Here is a 17,092-nt window from a genome sequence, read left to right as displayed (position 1 = left end):
CCTTTCACTGAGCTCTAAACCTACAGCGTAAGATATCCACTCATTTCTGTCAGACATTCATCTGCTTTAGGGACACAGATTTAAAACACACCTCTAAACACATATTTGTGTGTTAACATTTTCTGCACATTGGCTGTAAATGTCTAAACAGGATTAAGATTTTTACCTTTTGTATACTGCACATCAACATCTTTTGACTTTCATATAATATTTTTTTAAAAGTAGGTTTTCTTTGCTATTTATTCCTGAGTTGTTTTATTCATATTTACAGAAAACAGTACATTTACGTGCTCTTCCTGTGGAATCTAGACAGCAAAAAGCCACGCAGTCCAAGTTTGCATGCCTTAATCTACCTTTAAGCCACCACAGCACTTTCTATATCATTATTATTATTACTTCAATTTAACAAGTAACCTGATATTAGAGTATGCTAATTATTGTGCAACCTGCAAGGGTGTTGTGCAACATGCACTGAGAGCAGATTAGCTGAAATTGGGGTTGTGTACGCCTTTGGTGAAAGATGTTACAAAAGATAAGAGCTGATGGTGAGTTTCACGGCTTCCTCTAGGGTTCATGATTTTGTTTATTTACAAATGTGTAAACACACTCTAGCAGACTGAATCTCACTTTAGCTGGATGTGTCTCGTTCATCATGCACTCGTGTTTTTTTTTACGGCCTGAGGGCCCAGTTACATAATGCATCGCCTGCTTTACTTGTGAAGTATGCTGCAGCAAGTATTAGTAGATATTGTGATGGGAATACCCGCAAACATTTTTTTGCGCTATAATACCATTTCAACAGGAAATGAATAAACACAGAATGGCAATGTATAAATGCGATTGCAGAGGTTAGGTTTCAAAAATACCTGTTTACCTCCGATCGTCTTACTTTACCACAGAACGAAACTGAGGCTTATTTTTACTAACTGAAACCCAAATGACTTCTGTCCCCCCCTTTTTCCTGTTAAGCAGCATTAAAACTTGCTTGAGATCAGCAATGGTGATGGTCCTGGGATGGAACTAGTGTTCGAATCTTTATATTGTGCAAGAAGAGAAATCTGCAACGTGCTGCAGTTCTTCTACATCTGATACAGTTTTTTTCCTCTGTTTTTAGTACTTTGATAAAAAAAAAAGTTTCCTTTTCGTGATAAACACTCTGAGATGATAGCAAACAGCTAGAGATGTCACATGTAATCACACTGATACAAATCTGAGAGGCTGATTGAAGCTGCAAAAGTTGTACTAATCAAGTTAATGGAAAAGTCCACAGGCTGATAACACTGTGGGCTTTTTTTGTCACGGAAAATATCAGCAATGTAATGTTTAAATAATAAAATTCATTAAGTAAACATAGAGAACGATTAAATATTTTAAATATGACTCTTCGCACACTTTTAATACTGTTAATGCTGTTAATCAATATTTAATGGGTAGTTTTCACATGGTAATCTTTCACATTTGAAAAGTTCTTTGCACATCTGAGAAATATGAAAAGTAAACCCTTATTTTAACAGTGGTGATAAAATAGTAAACAGCCCTATAAAATAAGTCTCCTCTGATGTCTGTGGCATATTAAATGTATATGTTAGTGTTACAGTCCGGCAGGATACAGAACATGAAAACTGATCCTGTGTGGGGATCTCTTTAAGCACTTGAGGCACACCAGCATCGCTCACTCGCAGGCCAGCTTGCCATCAAAGGATGAGAGGGTGATGGCAAAAGCTTGCAGGGCACACATAGGGAAACTGTAGTCCATCGAGAAGACGTCCTCAGCTACGCGGCCAAACTGCATCACGATGTAGTCCTCTGGAAAAAACAGGAGGGCATTGAAGTTAATGAGCCAAATCGTTTCTCCAGTGGTTATTCAGAGACGGACAATAAGTCGCCCTACCATTGTCAGGGTGGATGATCTGGAAGTTTTTGACAGAGGCCTGGGTGACACGTCCGTGAAAGTTGAGCACGTACGACTGAGTCTGTTCGTTCCAGCTCGGGGATTTGTTCACCAAGGTGACCAGTTTGTCCGTGTTGCCATTTGCATGGCGGGTCAACAGAGTCTCCAGGTCCTGGAATAAGAGGATAAGATAAGTTGATCTGAAATAATTCACTCCTATCACAGGTTTAATAACACTGTGAATGAGTTTTATGTTTTACTTATACATTTTTGGGCCGGATGACCACTCTTTCATCATTCTCCAGCATGCCAGGGATGAGCACCGTCATCTTCCTTGGACCCTTGAAACCCAGCACATTTGTCTCCTGGAATGTGATAAATGGTTGTGATGCATGTTGGAAAGCTTTGTCTGTTCTGCAAATAGCATGCATGTGTGTGTGTGTGTGTGTGTGTGTGTGTGTGTGTGTGTGTGTGTGTGTGTGTGTGTGTGTGTGTGTGTGTGTGTGTGTGTGTGTGTGTGTGTGTGGTACCTACGTAGCAAATTGCTGCTAGCTCTTGCCTCGCTGATTCACACTCTTTTATGAAAGGTTTTTTCTCCGGGTTTTCACCTCCATCATAGACTGTGAACTTTGTACCTAGCACATTTGACCTGAAACAAATGAGTCCTATCACAATCATGATCTAAAACAATTTGAGCTAGCACACACACCACAGATGCTTTGATGCTCACTTATTTTTTCCGGTAAGTCAGCATTGCAGATCTTTGTTAGGGAAAAGGCCAGAGTGGTGACAAGTGCTTTTAAACCCCAACTATTAGCCGGGCTCACTCTTCAGATGGCTGTCAGTTCACTTTGGTCCAGATTGGAACATCAGCAATCACAGATGGAGTGCAGTGGCTTTTTTTTTTTTACACATTCGTGGTGCTCTCACACTAATCTTATGGTGCTTTTTCTTGAGTTCTTTATGTCTGTAGCTGGAGCCTCCCATGTGTCATAGATTCTATTGCAGGGCAAATGATTTCTGGCTAAGCCAGACAGGTTACTGTGCATTTGAAGTGTTAATAATAATAATAATAATAATAATGGATACTTTATTGATCCCCATGGGGAAATTACTTGTTTTTCTCTGCATTTGACCCATTCACTCAGTGAAGCAGTGGGCAGCCCACTAAGCAGGCGCCCGGGGAGCAGTGTGTAGGGACGGTACCTTGCTCAGGGGTACCTCAGGGTAGCCGTTAAGTGGATTCGAACCGCCGACCTTCCGATCATGGGGCGACCAACAGTTCTAAGGAACAGTTGTTAGACATAAGGCAACTGGGCACGTGCCTGACACGAGCTCTGAGTATCATAAAGGAAATGTGAAGGAGTGTGTACTTTGGTAGTGGTGAAGTGGGAGATCTGTGCAAGATATATGACGGACGCTGCTCGACTGAAGCCAGTTTACTTTAAAACCACGCAGATATTTCATACCTCTCAAAGAAGCAGTCAGCTGGTATAATAAAGCAGACCCTTTCCTGCTCTGTTCAGCTGTCATGAGAACAGTTTGACCATATGGCATGTAAGAAGTGCCAATCCATCTTACTGGAGGTGCTTTGGAGGTGTGAAACGCCTCCAGATTACCTTAACAAACTTACAGCGAGAGTGGCAAAGGTCGGCATGGCTGTGAATGCTGCAGATAAGACAATTCTTTAAAGAAAGCAAAGTAAAAATCACAACTTTTACTTTGCTTTACTTTTACTATAACTCGCTGAATTAATTTTTATGAAAAACCTGAATTTTCTATGTAAATAAAAAGGTTTAAAAAGTGAGTTCAGCTGTCCAAAGATCTCCAAGGAATTTTGGGATGAAAATGACCGAGGTTACAACCGATTAGAGCTGTGGCACAAGACCAAAAGACCAGATCATACTACATTTTTTCATTTTAAATGGTGAAATCACCTTAGTTTTCCTATGTAGGAGTTTGTATCTCTGGATAGATTTGTGGGGTCAGTAGAGATGAGATAGTTGGATGTTTTGCACTTCTTTCTCTTTCGGCCCGCCATTAGAAACACCTAGAGGTGGCACAGTGGTTAAACAGAGGGAGAGAATGATGCTTTGACACAAATACGACAGCAAAATGAAATTACTGTAGCTAAAATCAGTGCACCAACCCTCTTTCCATCCTCTTTCTCCATGTGGAGGTAGTAAGTTGGGTAAATGCCCTTCTCCATGCCTCTCCTGTCCCTCGTGACCCTGCACTGGATCGTCACATCTCTAGGAGCAGGACGTAAGGCAAACTTCTCAAGATCTTCCACTGATATTGGAGAAGTTGGCTGAAAAGAAAAAGGATGTAAATGATTTTTTGAGATCTTTTCCATTTGTTTTTTTGTTTGTTTTTGCTTCTTGCGCCTGTAACGTCTTACTCTTTCATTAGATTCACTGGCTGTAGATGAACTCTCCCTGTAGTTGGAGTTCAGGGACGCTAGACTTCGTGTAGTTTTCTCTGCTTTGTGTGACTTTTTCTCTTTTTTCTCTTTCTCTTGGACCTCCTCGTCTTTGCTCTCGTCACTTATTTGGCATCTGGCTATGGAGATAAACAATGACAATGTTCTTTTATAAAACTTTAAAGAACCGGGGATCATACAGAATACCTCCAGATGTTGATTCTGTTCATCTGGACGTGGCGTTTTGTGGGAGAAACGTTTCGTCAGTCGAGACTGAAGAAGTCACTTGGATGAGTGACGAAACATTTCTCCCACAAAACGCTACGTCCAGATGAACAGAATCAACTTTTGGAGATTTACTTTCCTGGATGATTGAGAATGCATCAAGACATCATGCAGAACAGATTTTTCTCTCACATGTGTCCAGGTCTTTTTTCCTTTTAGGTGTTTGAGAAGCATTCCTCTGAAGCCCATCTTCTTCTTCTTCTTCTTCTTCTTCTTGTTCAGCTTCACTTTGATCTTGTTTAGTCTTCTCTGGGCTTACCTCTGCTGACACTGCTTCAGACGTTAAAGCCTCCTGTAGGTTCTTCTCTGTAAAAGAGCAGACATTTGCATAAAGCTTGATGTGAAGCTCCTTTAATTTAATGGAAGTGGGTTTTTTCTTGTTAGATGCAAAGCTCTTAGAGTGGAAGTGTGAATTTGTTTTATTACTTTTGCGCTCTTGTTTGGTTGTCTTATTTGTCTTCGGTGCGTCGACAGAGTCTTTGCTCTTCTTCTTTGTTTTTTTCTCCTTCTTCTCCGTGTCTTTTTCTTTCTTCTTTTCCTCTGTCTCTTCCACCTCTGAAAAAGCAGTTAGTTGCTGATCAATAGGCGTCTGTAACGAACAGCGTTCATCAAAGCACGGGACAGTTTCTTACATGACCGCTTACGTTTGGCTTTGTCCTTTTTCACATCTTTCTTCTTTGTCTTTTTCCCTTCCGCTTGGGCTTCGTTGGCCCCTTCGTATTTCACCTCAGGCTCTCTGTCAATCTCCAAGTTCATTTTCTTGGGAACGACTGGCTTCTCTGCAGGCATCTCATCTAACTCCACATTTGCTGTTGTGTCACCTTCACCAAGTGTAATCACATCCAGTGGGTTATCATGGGCATGCTCAACTTGATCTTCAAAATAAGCAAAAAACAAACAAACAAAAAAGATTTATAAATGATGAAAAAATAAAAAATTAAATCACACATTGTAAAGACATGTTTAGTTTTTTTTTAATGATTTATTCTAATTAATTATTCTAACACCAACCACTAAGAGAAGTGCTACTCAGTGATTGGCTGATCAACAGAGGCGTCTCATCAGAGTGGACAGCTTTGTGCTTTCGATTCTTCTCTCGAGTGTCCCGGTTGGTCAACACCATTTGAGAATCAGCTCTCTTCTTCTGCTGCTTCTTCATCAAAAGGGTTCGCTGTGGGTCACACATCAGACAAACTCAGTCTCTACACAGTGTTCACACATGGAAATATATTTACATAGATATGGTCCAAATGGGCTCTTGAGAGTCATTAATAAAACAATGTTCTGCTTTCTCTCTCATGCAACTGAATTCAGTTGAATTCAATTTTATTTATGTATTGCCAAATCACAACAACAGTCACCTAAAAGTGCTTATATTTAAGGTAAAGACCCAACAGTCAGAGGACGAGCACTTGGCAACAGTGGGAAGGAAAAACTCCCCTTTACCAGGAAGAAAGCTCCAGGAGAACCAGGCTAAGGGAAGGGCTCTGGGAAGTTAGATAGTGAGTTGTAGTGGTTTTAATTCTGGACAGCCTAAATGATTGCTCATGCACCTGCATTTTCATTTTCACAGTTTACTACACTAATACTGCTAGTTCTTAATTTAGGATTAGTACTTTACTACTATGGGTTACGTGCTGACGTGACTACTATAGGGCATATATGTAAAGCTTAAATAGATCAAAACCGCATACTGTATAGCATAAACGTGTCTGGGACTTGAAGTTTAGCAGCTCAGGAAACAGCAGGTGGTTCTGACCTTTTCCAACTGGAGAAAGATTTTTTTTTTAAATGTGTCTATTTTTGTAAAGCTATGCTTAAATGTTAGTACTTGTGAGCAACAATTGACAAAATTTTAGTGTTTGCTCCAGTCTCACTGTGACAGTCTTGCATGCTTTTTACAAAATGGTAAAACCTATGTAATGTTTGCAATTACGATTCTTGTACCAGTGGAAACTAGAATATATAAAAGATATATTTAAATTATAATCATTGTATCTTCACCTGGTTGTCCAGCTTCTGTTGTCGTATGTCGGGCTCCTCCATGTCCGGGTAAAACCTCCCTATTAACTGATGAAGCAGTCACTAGATGAATCAGAGTATCTGCAAACAAAAGATGAAGTCCACCATCAACGCTCAAGGTGAGAACAATTAAAAAATGTCGACTGTGTCCAGAGAAAAACCCACTACGTGCAATTAAGGACGGAAAGCGGGTGTTTGATTGTGCCGCCCAGCTCCATCTGCCAGTCTGTCCACCTGCGTGCAGCAGAAGGCAAAGTAGATTAAATGGGGATAATGTTCTTAAACTGCAGCGGCAGCTCAGTCAGGGTGACGAGCAGCCTGTTGAACAGGCTTTCCATACTACTTCATGAAGATGTTAAGGCCTGCAGCAGAAACGTGAGGCAAGAGAAACAGGAATGTGGTACCCCGTAAACAAACACGGAAGCCACAGCAGTCGCACAGATAGCCCCCAAAGCTTCTCGCTATTAGGTTTGCTATGCATCGCTTTGGATTCAGTTAATGACACCCCCCCCCCCCCCCCCAAAAAAAAAACCCCAAAACATAAACATAAACAAAAAACAAAAAAACAAAAGCACACAGCTGTTGACAGAAAACTCAGGCAGGTTTATGGCGTTGCCATGGTTACAGCTTCACGCAGCGATGGAGAGCTTAAAAAGAGTTCCAAACCCAGCATCTTTAATTTTCTTTTATTTATCACACAACAGCCTGGCTCATTACATCTTTCGCCTGCAATTTTTTTTCTCTCTGTTTATTTTTAGATTTAACTTTCGACTCTTCATCCTGCATTATGTTGGCACTACGTTTGGCATAACGATCCGAAAACATACAGACAAAGGTCGTTAGCCTCCTATTTTCAGCCACAAGAACAAGAAATCCAACAGCAGATGGATGACTCCCACAGAGCGCTGATCTCATCATCATGGGTTTAACCGAGGACTTGCAAATGTACCAAGTGATGAGGTTTTTAATTAATTCATTATTATTGTTTTGGTTTTCTTTTTGTTTTGTTTCGTTGTGTGCGTGTGTGTGTGTGCGTGTGTGTGTGTGTGTGTGTGGGGGGGGGGGCACTTCACTTTACATTAAATTATAAGATAATAACAAATCAGTGCGGCTCATGCCGTTACCTTTAAGAGCATTGCTGCATAAATAAGATCTATTAAATTATATAACATGATGTATAATAATGTGATAAACAGTAAAGAAATGTTTATTTAGTTGTTTTATTTTGTAGGACACTGAACCGGAAAAAGAAAAAAGTGGCCTGTTGCTAGGATACAGGTGGCTAACAAAACGGAGCATACTCCAGGCAGATTTATTTTCTGATATATTTTCTTTAAACTGTAAAACATGTTTTGAAGTCTGTCCATTTTAACTATAGCTAGTTATTTCACCTAAAGAAATAATAACTTTTAAAAATGGATGGGACAATTAAGGTATGCTCTTCAAGTTTTATTCGCTGCTTCTGTGTTCGGTTCTCTTTACTTCCTACTCATTTAGCCTCTGTTAATTAAAAAAAAAAAACAATTTTGGCATAAATATTCATGTTACATCTTACAATTGACAGAGCTTTTATTATTATTTGTAATGGATTACAATGTATAAAAAGCATCGTTTTCTTTTGTAGCTACCACATGACCTGAAAGCTAAAGTGATGCTATGGTGAGAGCTGGGTCACACACACGGTGCAGATCATTTTCGTTAGCTTCCATTTTATTTACACTTTGCCTGCCTGATTGTAATATTTATCCATGAATCTATTTCCCTCAGGACAGATGTAAGCTACCATGATATGGAAGAGATCAACAAAATGCAATCCATTCCCGATCTGGAGAGGTTTCTGTCACTCATTTATAAACAATAATCACTCAATTATAGGGCACAGACGTTATTTAGGGGGGTTACTTGTTCTCCTCTGTGACAGTGCTCTGTGCAGTGTGCTTCGAGTTGACCTCCCTGAACCCAGAAAGGGAGTTCTTCTGGAGCTGTACGTTCAGACGGTGCTTTTCTGCAGAGAGCACAGCTTCAACAAAGAACAAACGTCTACTCTCTTGTCCATTATCAAGTCAATTCATGAAGCCAACGTGGGTAAGCAAAGTAGCTTTATCTTAACTATGTGTAGTCAGCAAGGCGGGGGTCTATGTGGCTTTGAAAATGATGTGTTTAAAATCAAAACAGTACAAATGATCTCTTCTCCTCACAACATTTGTTTAGCGCAGACTCAACTCTTCTGTTAAGTCTGTAAAAAAAATACAGTATTTAGGCAATTGAAGGAAATACTGTACAATCTTATGAGTCAGTGATTAACTTAGTAAGATTGTTGACCTAGTGTCACGTGACTTGCATCACCACCATTAAATGCCAAAGTATCCTTTAACTTTACATGACATGTGTCTGAACCTCCTTTCTTGCAGAAACTCCACTCAATAACTCGGAGCAGTGTTTCAAGTACTGCAGAGAGCTTCTGTTATGCCACTCAGTCAGGGTGTGTGCAAAATTTGGCAGTCACTGTTTCATTTTCAAACTCATACAGATCCACGACTGTAATGCTGATTCATAGTGTGTTTGTGTGTGCGTGTGTGTCTCCCCTCTACAGCGGCCTCCGTTCAGCATCAGCCTCTTCAATGCTGATGAGGTTAACCGTGTCTTAACATACATCCTCAACAACTACATGAAACACTACAAGCTATATAAATATATCTTTACCACACAGGTAAATGTCATGAATTAACTGACTTGAGTTTTCAGTATTTGTCATTAGGTAAAGTAAAATGTATTTCTAAAGCACATAGATTGTATTTAGTGCTACATGCTTGTTTGTGAAATAATAAATTATATCACAAATATACAAACAAACAAATATAGAATAGAATAGAATAGAATAGAATAGAATAGAATAACCCTTTATTGTCATTGTCATACAAGGAAATTATGGGTGCTCCACGACAGCTGTGCAGGAGTAAAAAAAATAAAATAGTAAAGACATCAGGAATATATAGGAACAGAAGAGATATATACAAACTAGAGGAATATGTATATATGTATGTACAAAGCAATAGAAAGGCACACAATGGAGAGCAAAGTGCTTGGAGAAAAGACTTGGTCTGAATAGATTCTGAGTGGCTAGAGGTGGGTGGGTGTGTTGTGGGGGGATAGTGTTAACAGTCTGAATGGCCCAGGGCAAGAAGCTGTTAGTGAGTCTGGAGGTGCCTACCAGGGGTCACCTGTGATGGCCCTGGTTTTTCCTGAGACAGGAGGATCTGGTGATGGCCTCCAGGGGTGGCAGTGGGCAGCCAATGATTTTTTTGGGCCATGTTAGTTACCCTCTGTGCAGCTTTCCTGTTCTCAGTAGTGCCCCCTGTGTACCAAATACATTTTAAGTAAGTTTTTTTTTCCACCAACAGGTGAATCTTGATCTGTCTTTGAGATACTCTGGGATGCCGGATATTGGATCCCCTACCGTGGAGGATTCTTCTGCGCCAGGTAAAAAGCAAAGTTTTTAGTAGCATTAAAGTTACATATAGCGGGGGAGAGCAATTATATTTTATTCTCGCCTTTATTCTCCCCTGTTCCCTTTTTTCTTTCTCCCTCTTTCTTTTACCCTCCTGCCTGTCAGTTTAGACAATGCCATATCACACATATACTGTATTAACAGAAATAACACGAATAGAAATGAATAAACAAAAACAGATAAAAGTAACACACGAAGAAGAGCCTATAGAGAATTTACAGAGTTCATCTTGGAAAAGCAAACATGTTTGGCACAAACAAAGCTGTCAGACAATGAAGACAAAAAAAGGAAAAGCAATCTGAAATCATACAGTGTTAAGATAAGAAAGAAAGTAAATTCAGATGTTTTCAGTCGCATTGCCACAGATGCATAAAATGAAGCAACAAGCTACGCAGTCTGCCTTTACAAACATTTGTGAAAGAATGGGTCGCTCTAAAGAGCTCACTGAATTTGAGCGTGGCGCTGTAATAGGATGTCGCCATTGCAACAACTCATTTTGTAAAAGTTTTTCTCTCATACATATTCTACCATCACCTGTAAGTGAGATTATTGCAAAGTAGACGCTTTTAGGAACTGTAGAAACCCAGCCAATGCTCTGCTGGCTCACTTAACTGCAGAGCTCCGACCCTTCTCTGGAATTATCACCAGTACAGAAACAGTATGCCGGGTGCTTCATGGCATGGATTTCTTTGTATAGCTGGCTCAGAAATTCAGTTCATGTAGTGTATAAAAATGGTCTTCTACCTCTTTGCAGTGACTACATGTGTGATCCAATCTTGCACAGTTGTGGTTAGAGTGAAATTGGATCAGATGTACTCTTGCAAAACATTCTTAATCTCCTTTTCACTTCCTGTGGAAATGAATATTAAAAGAAAAAAAAAAAACTCCTCTAATCCAGCACCTGCCTTGTTATGTGTTGCATTAAAAATGGGATATTTAGAAAAAAAAAGTAAAAAAAAAAAGTACTGAGCTATATTTATTATTACTTTTATCCGACCAGGTGTTGAGAATGAGACAGAGGCGGAAGATGGGACGTCTTCTGAAACACAGCAAGCCTCCATCGCGGCCCCAGCAGGTAAAAATCACGGCAGCGCAGCAGTTATGCTGCAGGCATAACTTTTACAGTCCAACACAGCCCAAGCAAAGTCATGCAAGGAACGGCTTCATTTCCTCTCTTTCAGGAGCCACATCTGAGCTGAAGGCACTGATAGAGCAACAAGTCAGAGAGCAGATGATGCTTGTGTCTGGGCAACTAGATCAGCGGATTAAAGAAAAAGCATCTCAGCAAAACAGTGCTTTAGATTACTCACAGAACAGCCACAAAGCCAAAAAATAACACACTTTTTTTTTACCCCATCTAGATAGGTGGTAGATTTCAAATAAAGCACTCCTACAAAGCAGCACGATTAAAACATTTGTTTTATTGTCAATAAAACCATTTTTCTCCATGTACAGCACAACATACTTTATACCTGCATTTATATAATTACATGTTTTTTTCCCCAAACAGGCACTTCCAGGAAATCAAAAGAACGTAATTCTCTCTAGATGAAAGAATGAACTGAGTTAGGAATGGTGCTTGTTAGTTTTACAGTCGCAAACGATGTTCACAGTTAGTCTTGAGTGGGTTTCCTGTTGAGGAATGCTTGCATGCATGAAACACGACAAACACTCCAAATATTTAACTTGAATATTTCACACATGTGCCCCAGTGCTGACTCGTAATACTGGCATATATGTAAATCTGAGCTTTAACGCAGCACTTCTATGTACCTGTATGTGTCTAATAAAGGAGACTTATTATGCTTTTTCCTTATTTTCTGCTGTTTTTGTAGTATTACAATGTTACGTGTTTATATTAAAGTTTCAGGTAATAAGGAAGAAAGTTGGCTTAATGGTCGTGTGGCCTGAAGGTCTGCACTAATGCGCAGTAAAAGACATACAAGTGTTTTTATGAACCGTGAATCATGCAAAGCTACTCAAGTAGAGTCAATATGAGCATACTAGGTATATAACTAATAACTAATCTCAGTGCTTTGATTTCCACTTAACCTACACAGTGCTTTCTCTACATCAGAGGGGTCAAACACACACACTGTGGGCCACTCGTCTTGTAAGTCGTTAAGAGCGACACTTAATTTCACCATCATCTGTTTAGTAAATGTAGGATTTATTAAATACATAATTGTACTCGCCGCTAAAAGAAAAGGAACATTTTTAAGATTTTTTTAAAATAGATTTTTATTATGAAACACTTTTACTTGCGATCAAATTGGGCTGCATGTGGCCCATGAATTAAAATGAGTTTGACGCCACTGGCCTACTCAGTTATAACGGACGATTAACACATAAAATCCTAAATATATATTATGATGAGTTTTACTAAAGAGATCGTGCAAGGTGTCCTCAACGGCAAATTGCACTGCAAACCGGATGACCTGACAGGGAGTTTCAGACAACAACAGATAAGGAATATTAAGTGGTGCATGCTTATCTTGAACTTTCAGAGCCACGATGCGCATTAAGGCACACAAAGATCCCCCGTCCCTGCATTCCTTATCTTGAAACAGTAACTCGATGGAGCAAACACCGCAATGACAGCACATGCAAACGGATACATAAAAGCGTTTTTGAGCGACGAGGTTGACCTTTTATGTTTCAAACTCCTCCAGCTCTAGCAGCATGATCTTAGCAGTGTTCTGAAAGAGGGCTGCTCGGTTCTGCTGCTCCCCTTTCTTGACCCAGTGCCCGTAGATCCGGAAGGCGCAGCCGTCGATGAGCTTGCGCACGCCGCGGATGGAGTAAGGATCCCTCGCCAGCACCTCTCGGGTTAGCGGCCGCACCCTGCGGTAGCGGCTGTACATCCTGATGCAGGCGAGCACGCTCACTATCAGAACCTGGATGCATGGAAGCATGTGGAATTTATTTCCTTTTTCCACAGACAGTTTAAATCAGCGGCAATAACAATGCTGGGCTAACACAGCGGCTCACCCTAAACGTCTTTCTGGGGCTGAATAGCCTCACATCCTCCCGCTGGTACTGCCTGAAGAAGGAATGGGCCAAGGCTTGCTCAGCAGTGAGACGGTTAGCTGGGTCCACCACCAGCAGCCTGGATATCTGAGTATCACAAGCACAAAGATTACAGAAGTACACATGAATGATTTAAGAGATGCAAATACTGCAATATGATTTATTCTTTGCACTGAAAATGTCAATATTAGGGTTGCTGCAGTACAGAATAAGCTGACTGTATGAGCTTACCAGATCCTTCACAGTGTCAGACCGGTCGTCCCACTCTGGGGAGCTGAACTGATAGCGACCCTCCATTATCATCCTCAGCATCAGCATCTGCTTACGGTGCCAGAATGGAGGCGAGCCAGCTAGTAAGGTGAAGAGGATGACTCCACAGGCCCAGCTTAGAAACACACACCATGCAAATGTTAGAAACGGCAGTGAGAAGTAGCACGTTTGTAAATCTCCGCCGAACAAAGACAGACTCACAGATCGACCTCCTTGCCGTAGCCTGGGTGCATTTCATCCATGGAACACTTTAGTATTTCGGGCGCCAAATAACCAGGTGTCCCACAGAGCTCTGATTATAACAGAAAAGATTGTTTTAAACTAATAATGGATGAACACTTGTCACAGGATATGCTCATGATCCACAGCCATACCTCGAAGCTTCTCCCCAGGTTGTAGCTGCACGGAAAAACCAAAGTCAGAGAGTTTGATATGGCCATAATCGTCCAGGAGAATGTTCTCCGGTTTCAGATCCCGGTGTACGATGTTGAGGGAATGAAGGTATTGCACGGCCTCCAGCAGAGCTCGCATCATGCTCCTGTAAAGAACCGAATACACACATTTGATCCGTGTAAAATAGATTTCGTCCGAGCGTGTCTAAGGTTCAGAGTAAACACTGTGTAATATGTTTGTGTAATTTTAATCATATCTTTGGCTTGATTATTCATGGGATACACAACATTGCTGGCTTCACCAAGTGATTAAAATGATTGGGTATAAAATGAAAATCTTAGAGAATCAGAGCTTCTCAGAAATAAAGATGGGTAGAGAGTCAACAATCTGCAAAAACCTGCATCTAAAAATTGTGAAGCAATTTTAGAATAATGTTCCTCAATGAGTTGCAAAGACTTTGAATACCTCATTATCTACTATACATAATATGAACTCCCATAACCTCAACTCAGAGAATCTGGAGAAATCTCTGTACGCAAGCAACAAAGCTAAAAAGCAGCACTGCGACTGTGATCTTGCACATCTGGAAAGGCAACATCTGTGATGAAATGTATATACAAGTTTTAGAGCAACATGTGCTCCCATCCAGACATTTTTTCTGGGAAGGCCTTGCATTTTTCAGCAGGACAATGCTAATAACAAACACTACAAAACTACAACAACCACCCCAAAAACATGAGTGTTTTTCTTTTTTAAAGCTGCAGCTTTGAGGCTTCGGCTTTTTTGATGTGAGATTAAGTTGGGCTGCGTGACACGAGATTAAAAGTGGGAGTCGACACCAAACGTGTGATTATATTTAGATATTCAGCAGCTCTTTAACGCAGAGCTGCTCGCTGGATAACTTTTAAATAAAATCTTGAAAGGCGGCATATTTTGCAATATGGTCTGCAGAAACAGAACTTTATGATGTGCCCAATGCAAAATGCTGCTAGTATTAATTAATACAGATATAGTGCAGTCATGCTGCGGCTCACCTGGTTTCCTTCTCACTTAAGGTAACTTTTTCTGTGAGGTAGTCAAACAGCTCTCCACGTCTCATGCTGTCAACAAAAGACAGCAAATTGACAAATGTTGTTGAAAAAAAATTGAATTTCAGGTTGGGAGTGTAAAAAGTATTTAGTTTAATAGTTTTTTGTCCTCATACTCACAGATCAAACACCAAAAATATGAATGTAGCAGACTCATAGGAATCAATGAGGGTGACTAAAGGGAATGAAACAGAAGAAAACTTTAACACTTACCAAACTTTATGGAAAGAAATTTTATGATTCCTTAACAAAAGGAGAGAGAACAGCAACGTACTGATGGAGGGGTGTCCCTTCACCATGTTGAGCACTTGGATCTCTTTCAGCGTGGAAATTTTCACCTCCTCCAACTGCTGGATTGTCATCTTCTCAGCTGTGATCTCGATAATCTTCACCGCCAGCTCCTGGCCCGTGTGTCTGTGCACACACCTGCGCACCACACTGCTCACACCCCTGACAATGAGCATACAATACAGTGCATTTTCAACATTATTAAAGAAATGACACGGTTTTAAAAATGTACACAGTAGCTCTGTGTACAGTATTTGTGCACAGTATTTGCCCCATTCCACTTACATGTTTCAGATCATTATACTCATTTTAATATTAGACAAAGATAACCTGAACACACTTTTGTTCCACTCTTCTTAGAATTCAGATGTGGACTTGCTGGTGTGTTTTGGATCATTGTTCTGCTGCATAACCCGTGTGGGCTTGAGTGTCAGTGGCTTAACAGACTGCTGTACATTCTCCTTCTGGATCTTCTGGTAGAGCGCAGAATTCATTGTTTCATCAATTATAGCAAGTTATTGAGGTTCTGAGGCAGTAAAGCAGCTCCTGGGGCAAGTTAGGCCCACAGTTCTTTAGATGTAGCTCTGGGTTCTTTTGTGACGTCCTGGATGTTGTCGGTGGCATCTTGGAGTCATTTTAAGGCCGGCCACTCCTAGGAAGGTTCACCGCATTTTCAGGTTTTCTTCATTTCTCCATGGAGTTCCAAAGGCTTGTTTTTGTAACTCTTTCAAGATTGATAGATGTCAGTAACTTTTTTTTCCACCTTTAATAAACAAAAACTGCATTTAAGATAAGATAAGATAAGATAAGATAGAACTTTATTAATCCCTCGGGTGGGTTCCTCTGGGAAATTCGATTTCCAAAAAAGCACAGCACCGACAGAAGTTACAGAGTTATACACACACACATATATATAAATACAGAGACAATATAAATAAAATATACGAAGGGGATAAATAGAATAAATAGGAATAAAAATAAAAATACAAGTGAATTGCACATTTCAAGTATTGAGTCTATTGCACCGTTGACTATTTACAAAAGTATTGCACAAAAGGTATTGCACAGTGAGGTGAAGAGGCACTACAGCTTAGTTGTTCCCTCCTTTGTCCTCCTGTTTCCCCTCCCTCTCCCCTCCCTCTCTCCTCCTTTCGAATTTATTTGGGTTATCTTTGTCTAATATTTAAAATTTATTGATGATATGAAACATACAGTGTAACAAATATGAAAAGCAACGACAGCAACAAACAAATCACGATGGATGCTTTTTAACAGCATTGTATATCTATTTTGGTTGACTTACCTGCCAATCACCTCTTTAGGATCATACTTCTGATAAAACTCCTTGGCCCCCACCCAGTCTGGTAGTTCGTCCCCAACAACGATGTCTTTGGTCATGTTTACAGCTTATGGAGCTGTTAAAAAAAAATAGTCACGTGTCTTAGTTTGTACCAGTGGTTCTGAATAAACAGGAACTAGTTACCTAACTCTTGTGCCCTTAGCTTTAGTTTAAATCTAGTTAGCAGGTCAAACGTGTATACACACATCTCCTCGACCTATTGTTATTTAGAAGTCCATCAAAACGGTTAGGTAACTGTCTTTGCTATGGCCTTGATACAGCAGCAGGTTCACTGACCGAACAGGAAGCTACTCACCATTTATGCAATCAAACGACAAGACAGAGAGGGAAACGAGGAATCAGGAAGCCCTCTCAGGTCGAGGAATCTATAGTGAAGCCATAACGTGTGCGATTAAGCGGCTACAGTAACGAAATTAGCTACCGTTAATGTTAACAGCAGTTAACTATCACCTGAGCACTGTTTACATTCTGGTCACAGTCCTGGAAGTTATTATTACAGTGTGCCGCAGGAGCGCCCCCGAGAGGCCGGAGGGGA

The 17,092-nt window shown here is 40.4% G+C and overlaps 3 protein-coding genes across 10 annotated transcripts; 1 reads left to right on the top strand and 2 right to left on the bottom strand.

Annotated features, from left to right (window-relative positions):
- Positions 1-1,407: 1,407 nt before the first annotated feature.
- Positions 1,408-7,137, bottom strand: LOC146702872 (uncharacterized). 3 transcript variants are annotated; one of them, XM_085465911.1, is made up of 14 exons: positions 7,025-7,137; positions 6,786-6,854; positions 6,603-6,701; positions 5,610-5,769; positions 5,243-5,473; positions 5,025-5,153; positions 4,731-4,904; positions 4,293-4,453; positions 4,041-4,202; positions 3,829-3,941; positions 2,426-2,540; positions 2,158-2,256; positions 1,892-2,063; positions 1,408-1,806 (listed from the first exon to the last, which is right to left on the bottom strand). In XM_085465911.1, the coding sequence occupies exons 3-14, from the start codon at positions 6,642-6,644 to the stop codon at positions 1,673-1,675; spliced, it is 1,692 nt and encodes a 563-aa protein (XP_085322037.1). In that variant the 5' UTR covers positions 6,645-6,701; positions 6,786-6,854; positions 7,025-7,137; the 3' UTR covers positions 1,408-1,672. The 3 variants fall into 3 exon arrangements, with proteins under 3 accessions (XP_085322037.1, XP_085322040.1, XP_085322038.1); XM_085465914.1 differs by having other exon boundaries at positions 6,793-6,854; XM_085465912.1 differs by lacking the exon at positions 6,786-6,854.
- Positions 7,138-7,244: 107 nt separating this feature from the next.
- Positions 7,245-11,944, top strand: cfap119 (cilia and flagella associated protein 119). 6 transcript variants are annotated; one of them, XM_085465920.1, is made up of 9 exons: positions 7,245-7,565; positions 8,245-8,279; positions 8,393-8,453; positions 8,542-8,705; positions 9,032-9,102; positions 9,214-9,330; positions 10,022-10,100; positions 11,129-11,203; positions 11,310-11,944. In XM_085465920.1, exons 3-9 carry the CDS (start codon positions 8,410-8,412, stop codon positions 11,462-11,464), a joined length of 705 nt encoding a protein of 234 aa, XP_085322046.1. In that variant the 5' UTR covers positions 7,245-7,565; positions 8,245-8,279; positions 8,393-8,409; the 3' UTR covers positions 11,465-11,944. The 6 variants fall into 6 exon arrangements, with proteins under 6 accessions (XP_085322046.1, XP_085322044.1, XP_085322045.1 ...); XM_085465918.1 differs by having other exon boundaries at positions 8,388-8,453; XM_085465919.1 differs by having other exon boundaries at positions 7,245-7,580.
- On the bottom strand, positions 11,530-17,045 carry phkg2 (phosphorylase kinase, gamma 2 (testis)). The gene is made up of 10 exons (XM_085465915.1): positions 16,853-17,045; positions 16,501-16,612; positions 15,184-15,359; positions 15,030-15,084; positions 14,856-14,921; positions 13,803-13,966; positions 13,630-13,720; positions 13,390-13,543; positions 13,120-13,245; positions 11,530-13,025 (listed from the first exon to the last, which is right to left on the bottom strand). The coding sequence occupies exons 2-10, from the start codon at positions 16,593-16,595 to the stop codon at positions 12,780-12,782; spliced, it is 1,173 nt and encodes a 390-aa protein (XP_085322041.1). The 5' UTR covers positions 16,596-16,612; positions 16,853-17,045; the 3' UTR covers positions 11,530-12,779.
- Positions 17,046-17,092: the final 47 nt, after the last annotated feature.

This window comes from Copadichromis virginalis, linkage group LG8 (assembly GCF_057382275.1).
Source record: "Copadichromis virginalis isolate Kocher_CV1m ecotype Utaka linkage group LG8, C_Virginalis_male_GT1.1, whole genome shotgun sequence".
NCBI classification, from domain to species: domain Eukaryota; kingdom Metazoa; phylum Chordata; class Actinopteri; order Cichliformes; family Cichlidae; genus Copadichromis; species Copadichromis virginalis.
The sequence above is the reverse complement of the archived record's forward strand: the minus strand, read 5'-3'. Positions and strand labels throughout refer to the sequence as shown.